This window comes from Girardinichthys multiradiatus, chromosome 7, assembly GCF_021462225.1.
Source record: "Girardinichthys multiradiatus isolate DD_20200921_A chromosome 7, DD_fGirMul_XY1, whole genome shotgun sequence".
In the NCBI taxonomy this organism is placed as follows: Eukaryota; Metazoa; Chordata; class Actinopteri; order Cyprinodontiformes; family Goodeidae; genus Girardinichthys; species Girardinichthys multiradiatus.
In genome coordinates, this window is record NC_061800.1 from 31,233,779 (window position 1) to 31,248,267 (window position 14,489).

Here is a 14,489-nt window from a genome sequence, read left to right on the forward strand (position 1 = left end):
ATGTAGATTCTTCAGAATGAAGAATGGGAAAAATGTTCAGTCTTTAGAGACAGACAGAGACATAATCCAGCAGACTTGCAGCTATAATTGTAGCGAAAGATGGTTCTTAAATGTATTACAAAGCAATGGACACTGCACTTGTCAGAGTCTTCTTTAAAAAAAATATTGAAAACCACGCATCTTCTTTCTTTCCTTGTTGGCTGATTAGAAAATCCTGCCAAAATTACTTGAAATGAGTAGTTGTAGGATATAAAACCTGAAACTTTTGAACGGGCATGAATTCGCTGTATGAAATGGAATTAAAAAATATATTTGATTAAAGATTTGATGCCTCTCAGATGGTCAGCTGGGAGAAAATTAATCGAATCTTGACGTATATTTATTTTCTGTGTGATATTGTATCAACTCTCATGAACCCCACTGAGGCCTCAGAAAGGAAAATAAATGCTGGATTTCATGATACTGGGTTGAACTTTCTTCTAGAAGCTGTAAGCAACACTGAAGCAGAAAGCTGCATCAAGTGGTGGATTCTCCTAAAAGCTGAGATCTTTGCCACAAAGCTTCTCGCATCTCAGTATTTTTGTGTAGATCCATCTAGACGCTGTTAGAGCTACAGTTACAGGGGATACTGTGTATTAAAAACAGTATGCTCATACTTTGGCTTGAAACAAGACTCAAAATGAAAACTACTTTTTAAATAAAAAGTGTATTGTATTTTACAAAAAAGGAAAATACTTTGGCATTAAAAAAGTATTTTTGAATTTGAATTATCTAGTATTATCCAGCCTTCAACGAACTCACTGACCGTCTGTCTTGTGAACTGGCCTGAGGTTTGACATTTATTATGAACAACTCTGCCTTTACCTTACTTATTTTAGCCCATATGTCTTTCTTAACACAACTCCCTCATGCTTCCTTAATTTTTGTCTGTCTTTATTTATTTTACACACATTTCTAAAAGCGTATTCTTTGATTGGTCGGATCTTGTATAACTTTTTGTCTTTTATTCACGTGTGGGGAGACAACTGTGGCACGCTGACATCACTATTTATACTTTTGGATATTATTCCAGATACAGAAGATACACTATCTTTAAACACAACTTGCTCAGCTGATGTCATTATTCAAATATTGTCTACGTTAACTAACATACAAAAAGTGTTGTTTCTTTTAAAGCTGGTGAATATAAGTGAATGAAAAGCTTCAGAACTTGTGTTTGTGTGCATGTCTGAGACCACTAGCATTTCCTAACCAGAACCTGGATCTGGTGCCCTGTGGTGCCAGTCTAACCAGCCTGGCAGCGTGATCCTGAGGCCGTTATGCGCACTAACACAATCAGAACACCAAGCTACGGCCAAGCTAATGACTCATCTCTCTCTCTGCCCCCCTCCATGTCTCTTTTTCGCTTTTCTCTCTCTGTCTGTTCCTCTATTCGTCCTTCTCTGGCTGTACAGGAGACATCACTCAGAAGGGCTATGAGAAAAAAAGAAGCAAGCTGCTGGCTCCTTACATCCCACAGATACAAGGTAAGCCTTTCCAACCTGTTGAATGGATTCTGTCTTGATAAGGACCTAATTTCAGACTGCATGTGTGAATAACAGGTGGGACGCGGTAACTGATCAAATTTGGAAAAACAAAACCAGTTTTACATATTTTATTTTCCAAACCGTTTAAAAAAATTAGGGGGGAAAAATGAAGTAACGTGAAGAGAAAGGGCATCCTAAATGCAAAACTGTTTCAAACAAAAGCCATAGAACGGTACATGCTACTAAATTTGTCATAAAGGGGATTCTAACATAATTATGCTTTTCTCATGTTTTCCTGTAAGTCTGTCTGTGTCGGAGAGGCTTCATTTCCTCCAATAGTGAGATAACAGTGTTACTAATTAAAAAATAAAGGGAAAGCTGCATAATTTGTTCAGAATTTAATTGTGGTTTTGGTAAATAAAATATAAATATTTCAAAGGGATGCTTGCATTGCAATTACACTGTTTGTGAAACATTTATGTCCTCTTCATTGGCATGGATGTCATAATAATTTGGCAATTCTAAGTGCCCGCAGAGAAACCACACACTTTGTCACCATCAGCAAGCTTTTGCCTGGGTAATCGGCCACTCTTCATGGAGGAATTGATGGAGCTCATGTAAACTGGTTGGCTTTAAACCACAGTCTACTCATTTTCAATGGGGATGAGGTAAGGACCATTCCAGAAGCTTAATGATAGCCTGTGTTATCCATTCCAAAACCAGTTTAGATGTGGGTTTGGAATCATTGTCCTGTTGGAACACCCCATTTGGCTCAGTTTCAAACATTATGTTGATGATTTGAAATGAAGATGAAGGATTTGGAGTTAGGTTCTTTCTTATCCTATTCACTTTTTGAAATGTACTGCTAAAACTGGTAGCAAATCAGACCCTTAACATGATGATACCACCACCCTGCTCCTCGGTTGTTGCTGTTTTAAAGTCTCGCCTTGACCCCTTCCAAGATGTGTCTCATCAGTGTGGCCAAATACTTCAGTCTTTGTCCGCTGAATCCTTTCCCAGAAAATATTTAGCTGCAAAATAAATCTGATATGCTGGTGTCGATTTTTGGAGCAGGGTCTTCATTGCCTCACTTTGGACAGTATCAGTATCAGGGGCATCCCAAAAGCTGATAGCCTTGAGGCTGGGTGCTTTCTTTAGATTCTAAGCAAGTTCCTTTCATGTCAGAGTGGCAAGTAGGGAGAGATGATTGAAACATGGACACAAATAGGTCCTCCGACATCACAGGGATCCTAAAGACACATCAAAGCTGGTTTTATAGTAGACAAATCAGGCTTCAGGTAAGGCAGGTTAAGTATTCTTAAAAAGCAGGTCTTTGGCAGGAAACTAACTACATTATTCAAACAATACCATTTCTGAAAAGAGGTGTCAAAAATCCCTCTAGACTGATGCTACAAGCTTGTTAATGGCTACAAAAAAGATTGTGCTTTTATTTGCAGCTTGCTAAGAAACACTTAACCAAATATTAGCGGGAGTTTATGTATGTATTTGAACTTTTATGTGGAATTTGGACCCTGTTTGAACTGCAGAAAATTAGCAACAAATTCGAAGTGTTTTTGAAATTCACTGAAGCTGTTTGTTGTGTAGCATTTCTACTTTGAAAACTGAAAGGTTCAAATGGTTCTGTCCATGTTGGGCTCATGTTTTTAGGTTTCATCCAGACTCCATAAGCTTGGTGCTGCAGTATACATTTGTGCTTTGCTTTTAAATAACATGTTGGCATATGGGATGGACCTTCATTGTCTTTCATGAACACACTTTAAATTAGATGACTTAATCAGAAGGAGAGTTTTGGGAGCTTGCATGCCTAAAAAGAAAACATGATTGGTGAAGTTAGTGTTAGGTAGAGAATGCTTTTCTTTCATTCGCTGACATGTAATCTAATTATGTATTTAAAGGGATTTCCACCAGCTTTCATAATACACAAGTTAAGCTTTATTGAAGTAAATTATACGTCATTTGGTAAGTTCTCTTTTCCTGCAGAATGCTAAGAAGTTAAATCAGAAATACATTTGAGTTTGAGTTGAATATCTGATTTGTAGCCACAGTCAGTATAATAAATATGCACAGTGTTTATATATTAGTGAAGTGCATTTTTATCCTCAATGCTGGAGGCAGTCAGTCTTTGTAGATTCTGCCAACATTTGAAGTGAACACCTAGAACGTTGCCGCTGCTCCATCTTCCATCTGCTCCCCATAGTTTTCAGTTCAGCCTGATCCCAGAGGTGTGAGTGGAAAGCATAGTTTACTGTGGGCTTCTGGCTGCAGGCTTCCCACTGGAATTAGCAGGACTGTTATTTAGCTTGGGCGGATCATTTCCTTCATTTTCCCATTCCGTCACATTTTGTTGTTTTTGTGTGATTCTTTATTTAATCTTTTGAGTCCAAAACCAGTCGGTTTAAATTAAAGTCAGCAGCATGTGTCCTAAAACTTTGCACACGTTTCAGATTTCTTGAGAAATGCTTTCAGCACAAGAAATCTGGTTAAGATTTAAAAGCTGTAGAGTGAGAACATTCAGGATAATGTAAGCTCCTAAAATCTCATAAGGTGTTCTGCTCTAACTTTGGATCTATGTTATTATGCTTCAATATTTCAGTGTTTGGATTTTTTGTGTAGATAGTTGCTCTGTATCCATTTACAAAGCAAGTTTTCAGAAATTTGTCCAAATAAATCCTTTAAGTTTTAATATATTATGCAAAATCAATTAGAAAAAAAGAATTCATTTAGGGAAAATGTAGTTATAGATAGTACCTTCTAATTTAAATGTTTTAAATAAAAAGAAAACACATCACGTCTTAAAACATGTGTGCAAAAAAGAAGAGCCATCTTAGATAAGCTGAAAGTCTGTTACAAAAGGAATGGTTTTATAAGACCAGAAATCTTGACTAAACGAGCTTTTATTTTTTTGTAGATTGCTAACTAAACACATTCATAAACAACTACAAAACAAGAACAGTTTAGAGAAAAAAATAAGGTTTAAAAAACTGAGAGGATTCAGAAAAAAAACAGAATAAAAGTAGTAATATAAAACTATAACAATGCTGTGAAAATGTATATGCTGCCTTACAGATTTCTTCTGTTTTGGCTTTTTTGTCATGTACATTTTTCAGATCAGGCACATTTTAATATTAAACAAAAAAGACACCTTAAAAAATACAAAAGGCATTTAAAAAAAATGATTTCATTTTCACCAGCCACACCCAAACCCTGATTACTGTCAGATTTATAAAATCAAGAATCAAGGAATCACTTCAACAGAGCCTCTCTGACAACACAAAATCATAAGCTGAAAGATTTCAAAAACAAACACATGACCTGATCTAAAGAAAATCAAGAAGAGATCGAAATCTGACATTTTTTAGGGGCTTTGGGACGACAGTGAAAGCCATTGTTTACAAATGGAGAAAATATGAAACAAGGATGAACCTTCTCAGGAGCAATCCATCTACCAACATTACAGAAAAAGTGCATGGTTGATTTATCCAGGAGGTCACAGAAGAACCCAGAACAACATCTGAAGCACTGCAGGCCTCACTTGCCTCAGTTAGAGTTAGTCATCATACCTCAACAATAAAGAAGACAGTGGGCAAAAATGGCAAAACAGCAAACATGATGGCGGTTGTTGTCACCAAGGAAAGCAGGTTTTGGGGTATAACTTCTTCACATAGCGCCAGGTAGGTTTGGATAGCTTTTGCCCCTTAAAAAAAAATATATTATAATTTAAAAAAATGGGCTGCAGTGCTGCCTTGCTGTAAGAAGGTCCTGAGTTCATATCTGGGCCTGGGATCTCTCGGCATGGAGTTTGCATGTTCCTCCCCTTGCATACATGGACAGCGTACCCTGCCTTTTTTCCAGTGACTGCAGATGTTAGGCACCAGATCACTGTAACAACACTGGCCAAATTCTGTAAGGGGGCAAACACTTTTTCAGAGCGGTGTGGTTATAAGGATGCACAGGAGTTTTAGGGGTCAAAATCTACTTTAGTGAAAGAAGTGAATTTATCTTGATTTGTAGAGAAGCTGTTTTGTAAGCTTTGCAAATCCAATTTTTATATTTTACCAAATGGGGTCCAGGATGAGTTAGATGCTTTTAAAATATAGCTGGTTTTCTTTTAATGTTTCCCAATGTAAATAGGTTGACGGGAGGCCGCCTTTGTTTGGATATCACTTTCTGCTGACTTAACCAACACACTGCAGGACCTTCCTGTTCGAACTGCTGTCAGGACACTCTGTTGTTACTGACCAATAGAAGTTTATCAGCATGTGATACAGGCAGTAAGCATTCTTCAACTTCCTGAGGAAGTTGATCTTCTGTTGCTCCTTTTCTGCTGGTGGGGACAAAAGCTCAGATTTGTGAACTATATTATGTATCTTCCCCTTTTGCTGGAAGAGAGACGACCATTTCTTAAATTTCTGGGATTTTTAGATGTGCTATACCGTGAAAAAAAATCCCATTATGTCAAGATGAATCTCCAGCTTTTATGTTGGATCATTTTCTCATATCTTAAGGATGTTGTAAGATTTTAGCTAGAAATTGTAAGAAAGAAGCAAGCTAGAGTGGTGGTTTCAGTGTACAACCAAATCTGAGTTGCTTTATGAGCAAAGACCAAGTAGAACTTATTTTTAGAAAAGCTCAAAAGGAAATTGATAACATAAACAAGTCGTTGTCTTTAAAATCTAACTTTCTGTGACTAGAGGGAATGCATTGCATCATTTTGGACAAATAAAGCCCATAGATAAAACAACAGTCTACCAATAGAAAACACGGAGGAGGTTTATCATGCTGTATGACTGTTTGTGCTGCTACTGCACATATTTAACATTTGGAAGGAAGACTTTAAAGGGCCAAATTGGGCTATTTTAAACTGGTCAACACTGACTCTGCTGCCTTCTACACAATGGACAATGACATTTTATTATCATAACTGGAACAGTCTGTTGGTGTGACAGGCACAGCACTTAAATGGTTTGGGTCCTACTTGGCTAATAGAACTTTTTCTGTCCAACTTTCACAGAGGCCCCACTTAAATGTGGGATACCCCATGGCTCCTTTTCAGGCTCTATTTTAATTTCTCTCTGTTTGCTTTGACTGGGGTTAATATATAACATGTCATTTATTGTTTATTTTTAAAATCTGGTGGAACCCAGTGTATTTAGAATTTGCGGAAGTGTTAACCGGATGTTAAAACATGGATACAGCTGAACTTCCTTTGCTTAAATGAAAATAAAGCAGAGATCATTGGGTATGGGAAAAGTGACCTGCTGACAAGATGCAGCAGTGGTGCTAGTGCCTTGGATTCATCTGACTTTCCTTTTGTTAGGAATCTTGGGGTTTTTAACCTCAGGATAAAAACTTCAAATTTGACAGACAGCTCAGTGCAATAGTCCAGTCTAGTTTCTATCGTATGAGGCTAATTAGCACAGTCAAGCGTTATCTTCCTCATGATGTCCATAAAAGGGTTATTCATGCTTTTATCTTTTCCAGACTGGACTACTGCAACTCCCTTTATAGTGTGATTGACCAGTCTCTCCTCCATGGTCTCACTAGACGATGTGAGCACATTACCCCGATAATGCATGCTCTTAACTGGTTGCCTGTTTCTTTTAGAATTGTTTGTAAAATTTGACTCTTGCTCTTTAAATGTTTAGATGGTCTGGTATCACCTTATCTTTCGGAGCTCCTACATAGTTATCATCCTTGTAGAGCTCTGAAATCTGAAGGTCAAATGCTCTTGGTGGTTCCAAGGACTCGACTTTGGACTAGGGGAGACAGAGCCTTTTCATCCACAGCTCCTAAACTCTGGAATGGTTTCCGTCTTTCTGAGAGGTCTGCCAGAACTCTTAAGGAATTTAAAATCTCTAAAAACTCATCTTTTTACACTGGCTTTTAACTCCAAAGAGCATGATCAGTAGGCCTGTAATTGCACGGTCTTTTATTGTTTATTTAAATTGTTTTGTATTGTGTTGTTTACTGCTTCTTTAGTATGATTTTCTCGTATTTTTTATTCAGCTGTGCAGCCCAATAGTCTCCTTGTGGTATGTTGAAGCGCTTTATAAATGAAAAAAGTTTTGATTGATTGAAGTAAAAAACATGTTGGGTGTATTGGGGCGTGCATAAAAATGTCTCTTGCAATGTTTACAAAATACAAAATTGAAAAATTAAATACTATTTGAGTTGCAAAAACTTTCAAATATATGCTTTTACTTATTTCAAAGAAATATCTGAAGGCTTTTTTTAATCTGTAACAAGCTGTGAATGGTTGAAACTAGTGTGTAGTGGACGTAGAAGATGCTTTTAATTCTCCTCCTGCCACTCATAGGTGTCAATAACTGTTGACACTACCATGAATAAAGCTGAATAATCAATTTGATTACAGAGGAATAAACTGTAATGAGCATACATTTACTTTATGACTCAGACTGTAAGCTCAAGCTCAGTTTAAAAACTGTCACTTTGCAGTTAGCTACATAAACCACTTTAGATTTAATCAATGATGGTTTTTCTAATGAGTGCAACTTTCCACTCGTTTTTTGTTGTAAACCAGTCATATTTGTTAGGTAGGTGGTGATGCACAGATTTGCATCATCATGACTCACAGCGGTAACCAAGTGCTTGCTTCAGACAGGTGATATAAATTCATCAGGGTGCCCTGCGAACCAATAAAGACATCTGTTGTGACCGAGCAGGCCCCTTATTGGCTGAGTGTTGTGTTTCTGGGTGGCGTGTTCTGCCCAGCGACCGGGTCTACTGTCCTGGCTTGCTTTATAGACCTGTTTTCCTCCAGGAGCTGCAGGAAGAATGTTGTGACTGGACTGTCAGAACCATGAAGGGGACCGTCATATATTAATGTGTGAAGGCATGCACTCCATGGCAAATATCTGCTCATAAATATACCATTTTTTTATTTAGTGCAGTATCTGATATGTTTAATGCTCATTTGCAGAAATCAGGGATGTGGTTGATTTAATCGAATTATGTTAATGCTGCCCAGCACAGCTGCACATCTGCTGCTGCTCTTTTGGAGAGTTGCTGACTGTATAAAACTCATTGATCCTTGCCAAGCTACCCCTGAAAAGCCTGTCTGTTAGATAGCTGGCTAGATGGATGGGTGACTGATAGGCCAGCCAGGTTTGTGGCAGGCTAAAGGGTTTACCAGAACAGTGTCTGATACTAATTGTGACATAGTTTTTCTACTTGAAGGAAGAGCAACTATGTGCTATAAAGGCGTTACAAAAATAAACCCTACAATAAAGAACCAGGTCAGTGATGAAGCTGTGGAGACATTAAAAGTAGGTTTAGGTTATAGTACAATATTCCAACCTTTAAGGATCTCACAGAGAACAGAATAATCCATTACTGAAAATGGAAACAGTATGACACAACTGCAAACCTACTAAGAAATGGCCATTTACAATTAATCAGAAGCAGCCTAGACCCCCTGTGGTAACTCTGGAAAAGCAGGAGAGATCCACAGCTCAGGTGGGAGAATCTGTCGACAAGACAACTATTAGTTTTAAATTTCACAAATCTGGGCTTTAGGGAACCGTGGCATGAAGAACGTTTTTAAAGTTTACCACAAGTTATGTTGGGAACACTGTAAACATGTGAACGGAGAATACCAAAATTAAACTTTTTGGGCTACATGTTTAAACTAGAAAATTGATGTTTACTCACAATTTGCATCCAGTTTTACTGAACTTGCGTTGTTTAGAAAGGCTAAGAAGTAGAAATCTGGTAGAGACATGCATTCATATTAAGCCACTTAAAGTCATTTTGCACCTTTCAGGATTTAATTTGTAAAAATAAATTAGAAACCATCTAGCCTTTTTCTTCCACATCAACAAGTGTAACTATGCGTACATAAAAGTGAAATCCCAATAAAATACACTTAAAATTGTGATTATAGTGTGGCAAGGCGTGAAAAGGTTCAAGGAGTGTGAATGCGTTTGCATAGCTTTGTATTACCATCGTGGTTCAGAAGAAGACGTGAAGCCAGTGGCTGGAAGGTTGCTGGTAGAGTGGTGGTCTTGGGTTTCTTCTCTGATGCTAATTACTAAATAATTAATGTCTGTATCTTTTTGACCTTCATGGTGCCTAATCACCTCTTTTTGCATTTTCTTTATTTGGAAAACTTGATAGAGGAGATAGAAAGCTGTAAGAAAGGCTGGTTGAATTAAAGTGAATACTCTTTTATTTCCATGTTGCTAAAATCAAAGAAAACAGGCTAAGTATTAGAGGATTACATTGATCTTGTAAATACTAGATCTGGTTGTGCAATATTTAGCATGCCTATTTACATCCAAGGCACATTCTGTAAAGAGCTGTGTTGCACCAATTAATGCAGCTAAACATACAGTCATAATGGTTTTTTTTTCCTGGCCATTAACTTTGGTTCTGCTTCTCTGCAGGTGTAGATCCATCCTTGCAAATTGACAACAGGATCCAGTCCTCCTCCCAAGTTGTTCCAGTTTCCAAACACAACAAGTCCCGGACCGGCAATGCCCGGGATGAGCGCTTCAGATCTGGTAAGAACCAGCTCTGTCTCTCAGAAACTTGAAATATTTACTGCTCCTCTTCTACAATTACCTAAAACAAGCATCTCTCCTTAGATCTGCACACAGAGGCCGTCCAAGCTGCTTTGGCAAAGTACAAAGAGAGAAAGATGCCCATGCCCTCTAAAAGACGATCTGTGTTAGTTCAATCTTCAGTCGAGGCCTGCACCCCACCAGGTAAGTCTCCTCCTCCACCTTTTCCTGTGCTTTCTCCTTACATTTGAGATCCATGTTGTTGTTTGCTTTATACGTTCCCATGAACACAGCAGTGTGGGATTGTGAATCTGATATGCTCACTGATTATTAAAGATGTTGCCAAGCATTTGCCTCTGGGAAGAAAGTGTGTAGTTTAATGAATGTATTCATTCTTCGCAACTATAAAGGACTCAGTTCTTGTTGTGTTCCCAGGCAGACCTACCCACATGTGCCACATCATGGAGGCGTTATCAGATTTTTTATTTTGTTTCTAAATGTCAACCTTTTGCCTACTTTTATAAATGTTTGTATTGTGTGGGCTGCTTCATTTGAGTTCTAGAAATTTTATTTCTGCTTTCAAGGCACCTATAGTTCATTTGATTCTTCAGTTAATAATTTGTGTTGATTTCTTAACAATGTCTCAAACGCTGCTATGCCTCTATCTTTTGTGTATGGGTGGAGAGAGTGAGGGAGAACTAGAGTCTCAAGGTTTGGATTAAAAGGGAGGGCACGGTGAGGAGCAGGTAACCAGATTAAGACCTTAAACATCAAGGTTTCGAATGAAGAAAGATTGAATGTCTTCATAGTTTCTTGAACTCTAGGGTTTTTATTGTCCGCTCTGAGGTATGTGGGTTAGGCTATAAAACCAAGGGTATACTGTACCACTTAAATGTTCTTATAAGATTGTGCCACTGTCGTAGCAGTGAGTCTGAAGTCTTCAGAAGTGAAAATTGCATCCAAACAAGGTAGCATTATTAATATTGATAATGGTAAATGGTAAATGGACTGAACTTATATAGCGCTTTTCCAGTTATACAGACCACTCAAAGCGCTTTACACTAGAGCCACATTCACCCAATCGCACTCATTAACGCTCACACATTCATACACCGATACGTAGATCGGTAGGCATCATGAGGTTAAGTGCCTTGCCCAGGGGCACATCGACATATGGCAGGAGGAAGTTGGAATCGAACCCACAATTTTCTGATTGCAAGACGACTACTCTTCCTACTGAGCCTCTAATAATAATAATAATTCAAAAAATAATCAATTAATTTTTAAGGCTTCCTGTCATGACTGATCAATAGTTATTTATATCAGGAGAAGAGGTGACGTCATGCCACTGTGTGAGAGGGCAGTTTCTGTATATCAATGTTTTTCCTCATATTTGAAATCAGTGTTAAAAAAATAATTTAGAGAAAACATTTTAGACTGTCCTTAACAACTTTATTTTAACATTAAATTAGTAAAGTTAGCATAAAAAAACCAGCACTCTTTGTGCATATTGTTGTGCATGGATTTCTGGAATACTGTTACCATATCCAGTTCCAGCTTTTTCCATTGAAAAGGAGGTATAAGCTCAAAAGGATACAACTAAGCAGCTTTCCTGTACTCTGTTTAGCCTTCCTGTTATTTGTTTTATGTCATGCTCTTTCTCTCATTGTCTCAAAGCCTGAATAGGCCGCAGACATGTCTGGAGATCTTGCAGAACATAGTTTCTCTTATAGAGAGTTCCTGACATTTTTCCCTTTGACAGCTTACTGATTTGGAAAAGGGTTAACTTTGAGTCTTCTTTGCTCAATAACAACTTTCATACTAAAGACTGCTATTGGTTTAACATCGTACCCTAACTGATCAGTAAAAGGTTTTTGAGTTTCTGATCATCCAGTCAATGTCAGGGCCAATCAGGGGGAAAATCATCTGAATAAAATCACTATATGATTTACTGGTGCATTTCGAATTTAAAACGCTTCAAATATAGATTCAAACTATCTTAATCATCTGTGACAGAACTACCATATACAGACGACAACATTATTGAAGCCCACACATAAGATCTCCTGTCCATATTGAATGCTTTTGCCAGGGCCCACTTCTATATGGTGCAATGACTAGAGCACCTAGAGCAGAACTGGATTCCTGCTAAGGTTCTTGAGTAAGATCCTGTCCATCAACTGGGAAGACAGCTGTAGCATCATTAGCGTCCAAGATTACTCAGCATTATCGCTGCCATCATGAAACACCATTGCATATGACCCATGTACCTACCATATACAGGTCTTCCAAAAACAAGTCCTCTACTTAGAGTGCACATATGGAGAACAGAAATGCACTCCAAGGACAGTATATATATTCATTACAATTTAGCTTCAGGTAGGAAAAAAGAATGGGACAAAGGAGGTATACAGGCAGGTTTCTTGCTGCAGCTGGGAAAGTACTTTAAAAGGCTTTATTGAACAATTATTTCAGTTTACGGCAGGAAAATCTGAAATTTTACCATGTATTGATATTAGCATTCAGAAAACAGACAACTTTATAAACAGTGAAAAGTATAAGAAATAGTTGGATGAATTTGAGAGATTTAATGTGTTTGCTATAATTCGTATTTACTCATATAAATAATTTAAGGATCATCAAAAATATCAGAGAGCCCTCTCATGGCCCACCTGCTGTTTAATGCACAACTTTATTGTGCAGAAAATAGAACATACCATTGACAACCTAAGATTCTTGATCTTTAGCAAATCTAAGGCAGCCACCTACAAGCCTGAAAATCCGCTTTAGTAAAAACAAATTCAGCCCAAATAAATTCACTCTACTTATTACTGACAGAGTACTATTGTTGCATCATTGTGCAGCTGAACACAAGCATAATAATCATAATAATCTGCAGTGACTTAACGAAATTCAGATCATTCCACTTTCTACAACATTTAATTTTCTTCTGGGATGAATTTGAATTAATTTGAATATCTTCTTTAACAGTACAGCTTAAAAATATTATGGATTAAATGATTTCAAAAAGAAAATAACAACAAGATCTTCTAATTGCTTTTGATCATTATAGGAAAAAATTTTGATTTTCATATATGATTTCAGACTAGCTCCCACTTTGTTAAGGTTATGAAAATGCGGTTTTATGTCTCTCTGTCATTTTTTACCACCCGATAGAAGCTTTATTATTCTGTTGTTTGTTTGCTGGGAAAAATATACCACTGAAGAGATAACTGAGGTCTCAGTTATGGTCTGCTTTTACCTCATTTTTCATCTGATGTATTTATGCCTGCCTCCGCGACCCTGTCTACCTGACCCAGACTCAGTTTTCTGTTTGTACATAATGCCTACTGGTGATATATATGCCTTCCTTCTGCTTCTCTGTTTCTACTTTAAATTTATTCCCTGATCCTCTTCTTCCCTCGCCTGCTCGCAGAACTGTCAAAGTTACTGGAGTCTGAGAGAGTGTGGAGACGGGCAGAGGGATAACAAACAGAATCATAAATGTGAGATAACCCACATGAGCCCTGCGATCGTACAGACATCAAATTGGTTCATTCTAATTCCACCTCCTCCATCCCTCCACTGACAGCCTCTACAAAACCAAACATCAGCTTAAAGCAAGTAGAAGCGGTTTTTAATAGTCTCAGCTGGTGGACTTCTCTAGTTAATATTGGGGGTGATTAGAAAGAATAATTATCTGAAGACGTTTTAGTAGAGGAAATATCCATCTGGCATGTGCTGATCACACACAGGGTTGAAATCCGTCTTCTAATTCCCTCTGTTCTCCTAATGTCTGTCTCCCACTCTCTGTAGGTAGTTTTTGTAACTCATTAAAGCTTTGTTATGCAGGCTGAAAATCTTTTATGTAGCATCTATTTTCCTTTAAAACCTGTGCCTGTTTTTACATTTACAGATGGGTCGCTAGAAAAAGGCTGGCCTTTATTTTAAATCTTTTTTTTCCCTTTTGCTTAATCCTCTAGTTGAACTCAGTTCTCCACTAAACATCAGTCGAAGACATGTTTGGAAGATGAAAATGAATGTATTCATTCTGAGTTATCCTGATGTTGCTTGGAAGGTTTTAATGTTGGGTATATTTTTAATGAGACCAACTGTTCACTGTAGCCTCTAAACAGAGACATTGGCTTTAATTTAACTCATTGTATGTTATTTTAAAGCTGACCTTGTATAATATTTTGTAATTTGTTCATAAATGTGTATTATAATAACATAAAGTGGGATATTCTTTCATTGTTTTAGTTCCTATGAGCGTTTTGAACATATTTAGATACTTGTTTTTCTTCAGTTATTTAGTCTTTTACTGAAGCAGATACAAATTTATTAATTTTCCCTATTGATATTTTTACTATGATAAATATCAGTAGGAACCCCAACATAAATCTCCCCACAGGGCCAACCC

The 14,489-nt window shown here is 37.5% G+C and overlaps 1 protein-coding gene across 6 annotated transcripts in view; it reads left to right on the top strand.

The window, feature by feature from the left end:
- Positions 1 to 14,489, top strand: part of dip2a (disco-interacting protein 2 homolog A) — a 107,986-nt gene that overhangs the window by 56,881 nt on the left and 36,616 nt on the right. For all 6 annotated transcript variants that reach the window (XM_047370977.1, XM_047370978.1, XM_047370980.1 and 3 more), the window contains exons 2-4: positions 1,455 to 1,526; positions 9,953 to 10,069; positions 10,154 to 10,273. In XM_047370977.1, coding sequence (XP_047226933.1) covers positions 1,455 to 1,526; positions 9,953 to 10,069; positions 10,154 to 10,273 — 309 coding nt within the window. The remainder of the gene's footprint in view (positions 1 to 1,454; positions 1,527 to 9,952; positions 10,070 to 10,153; positions 10,274 to 14,489) is intronic.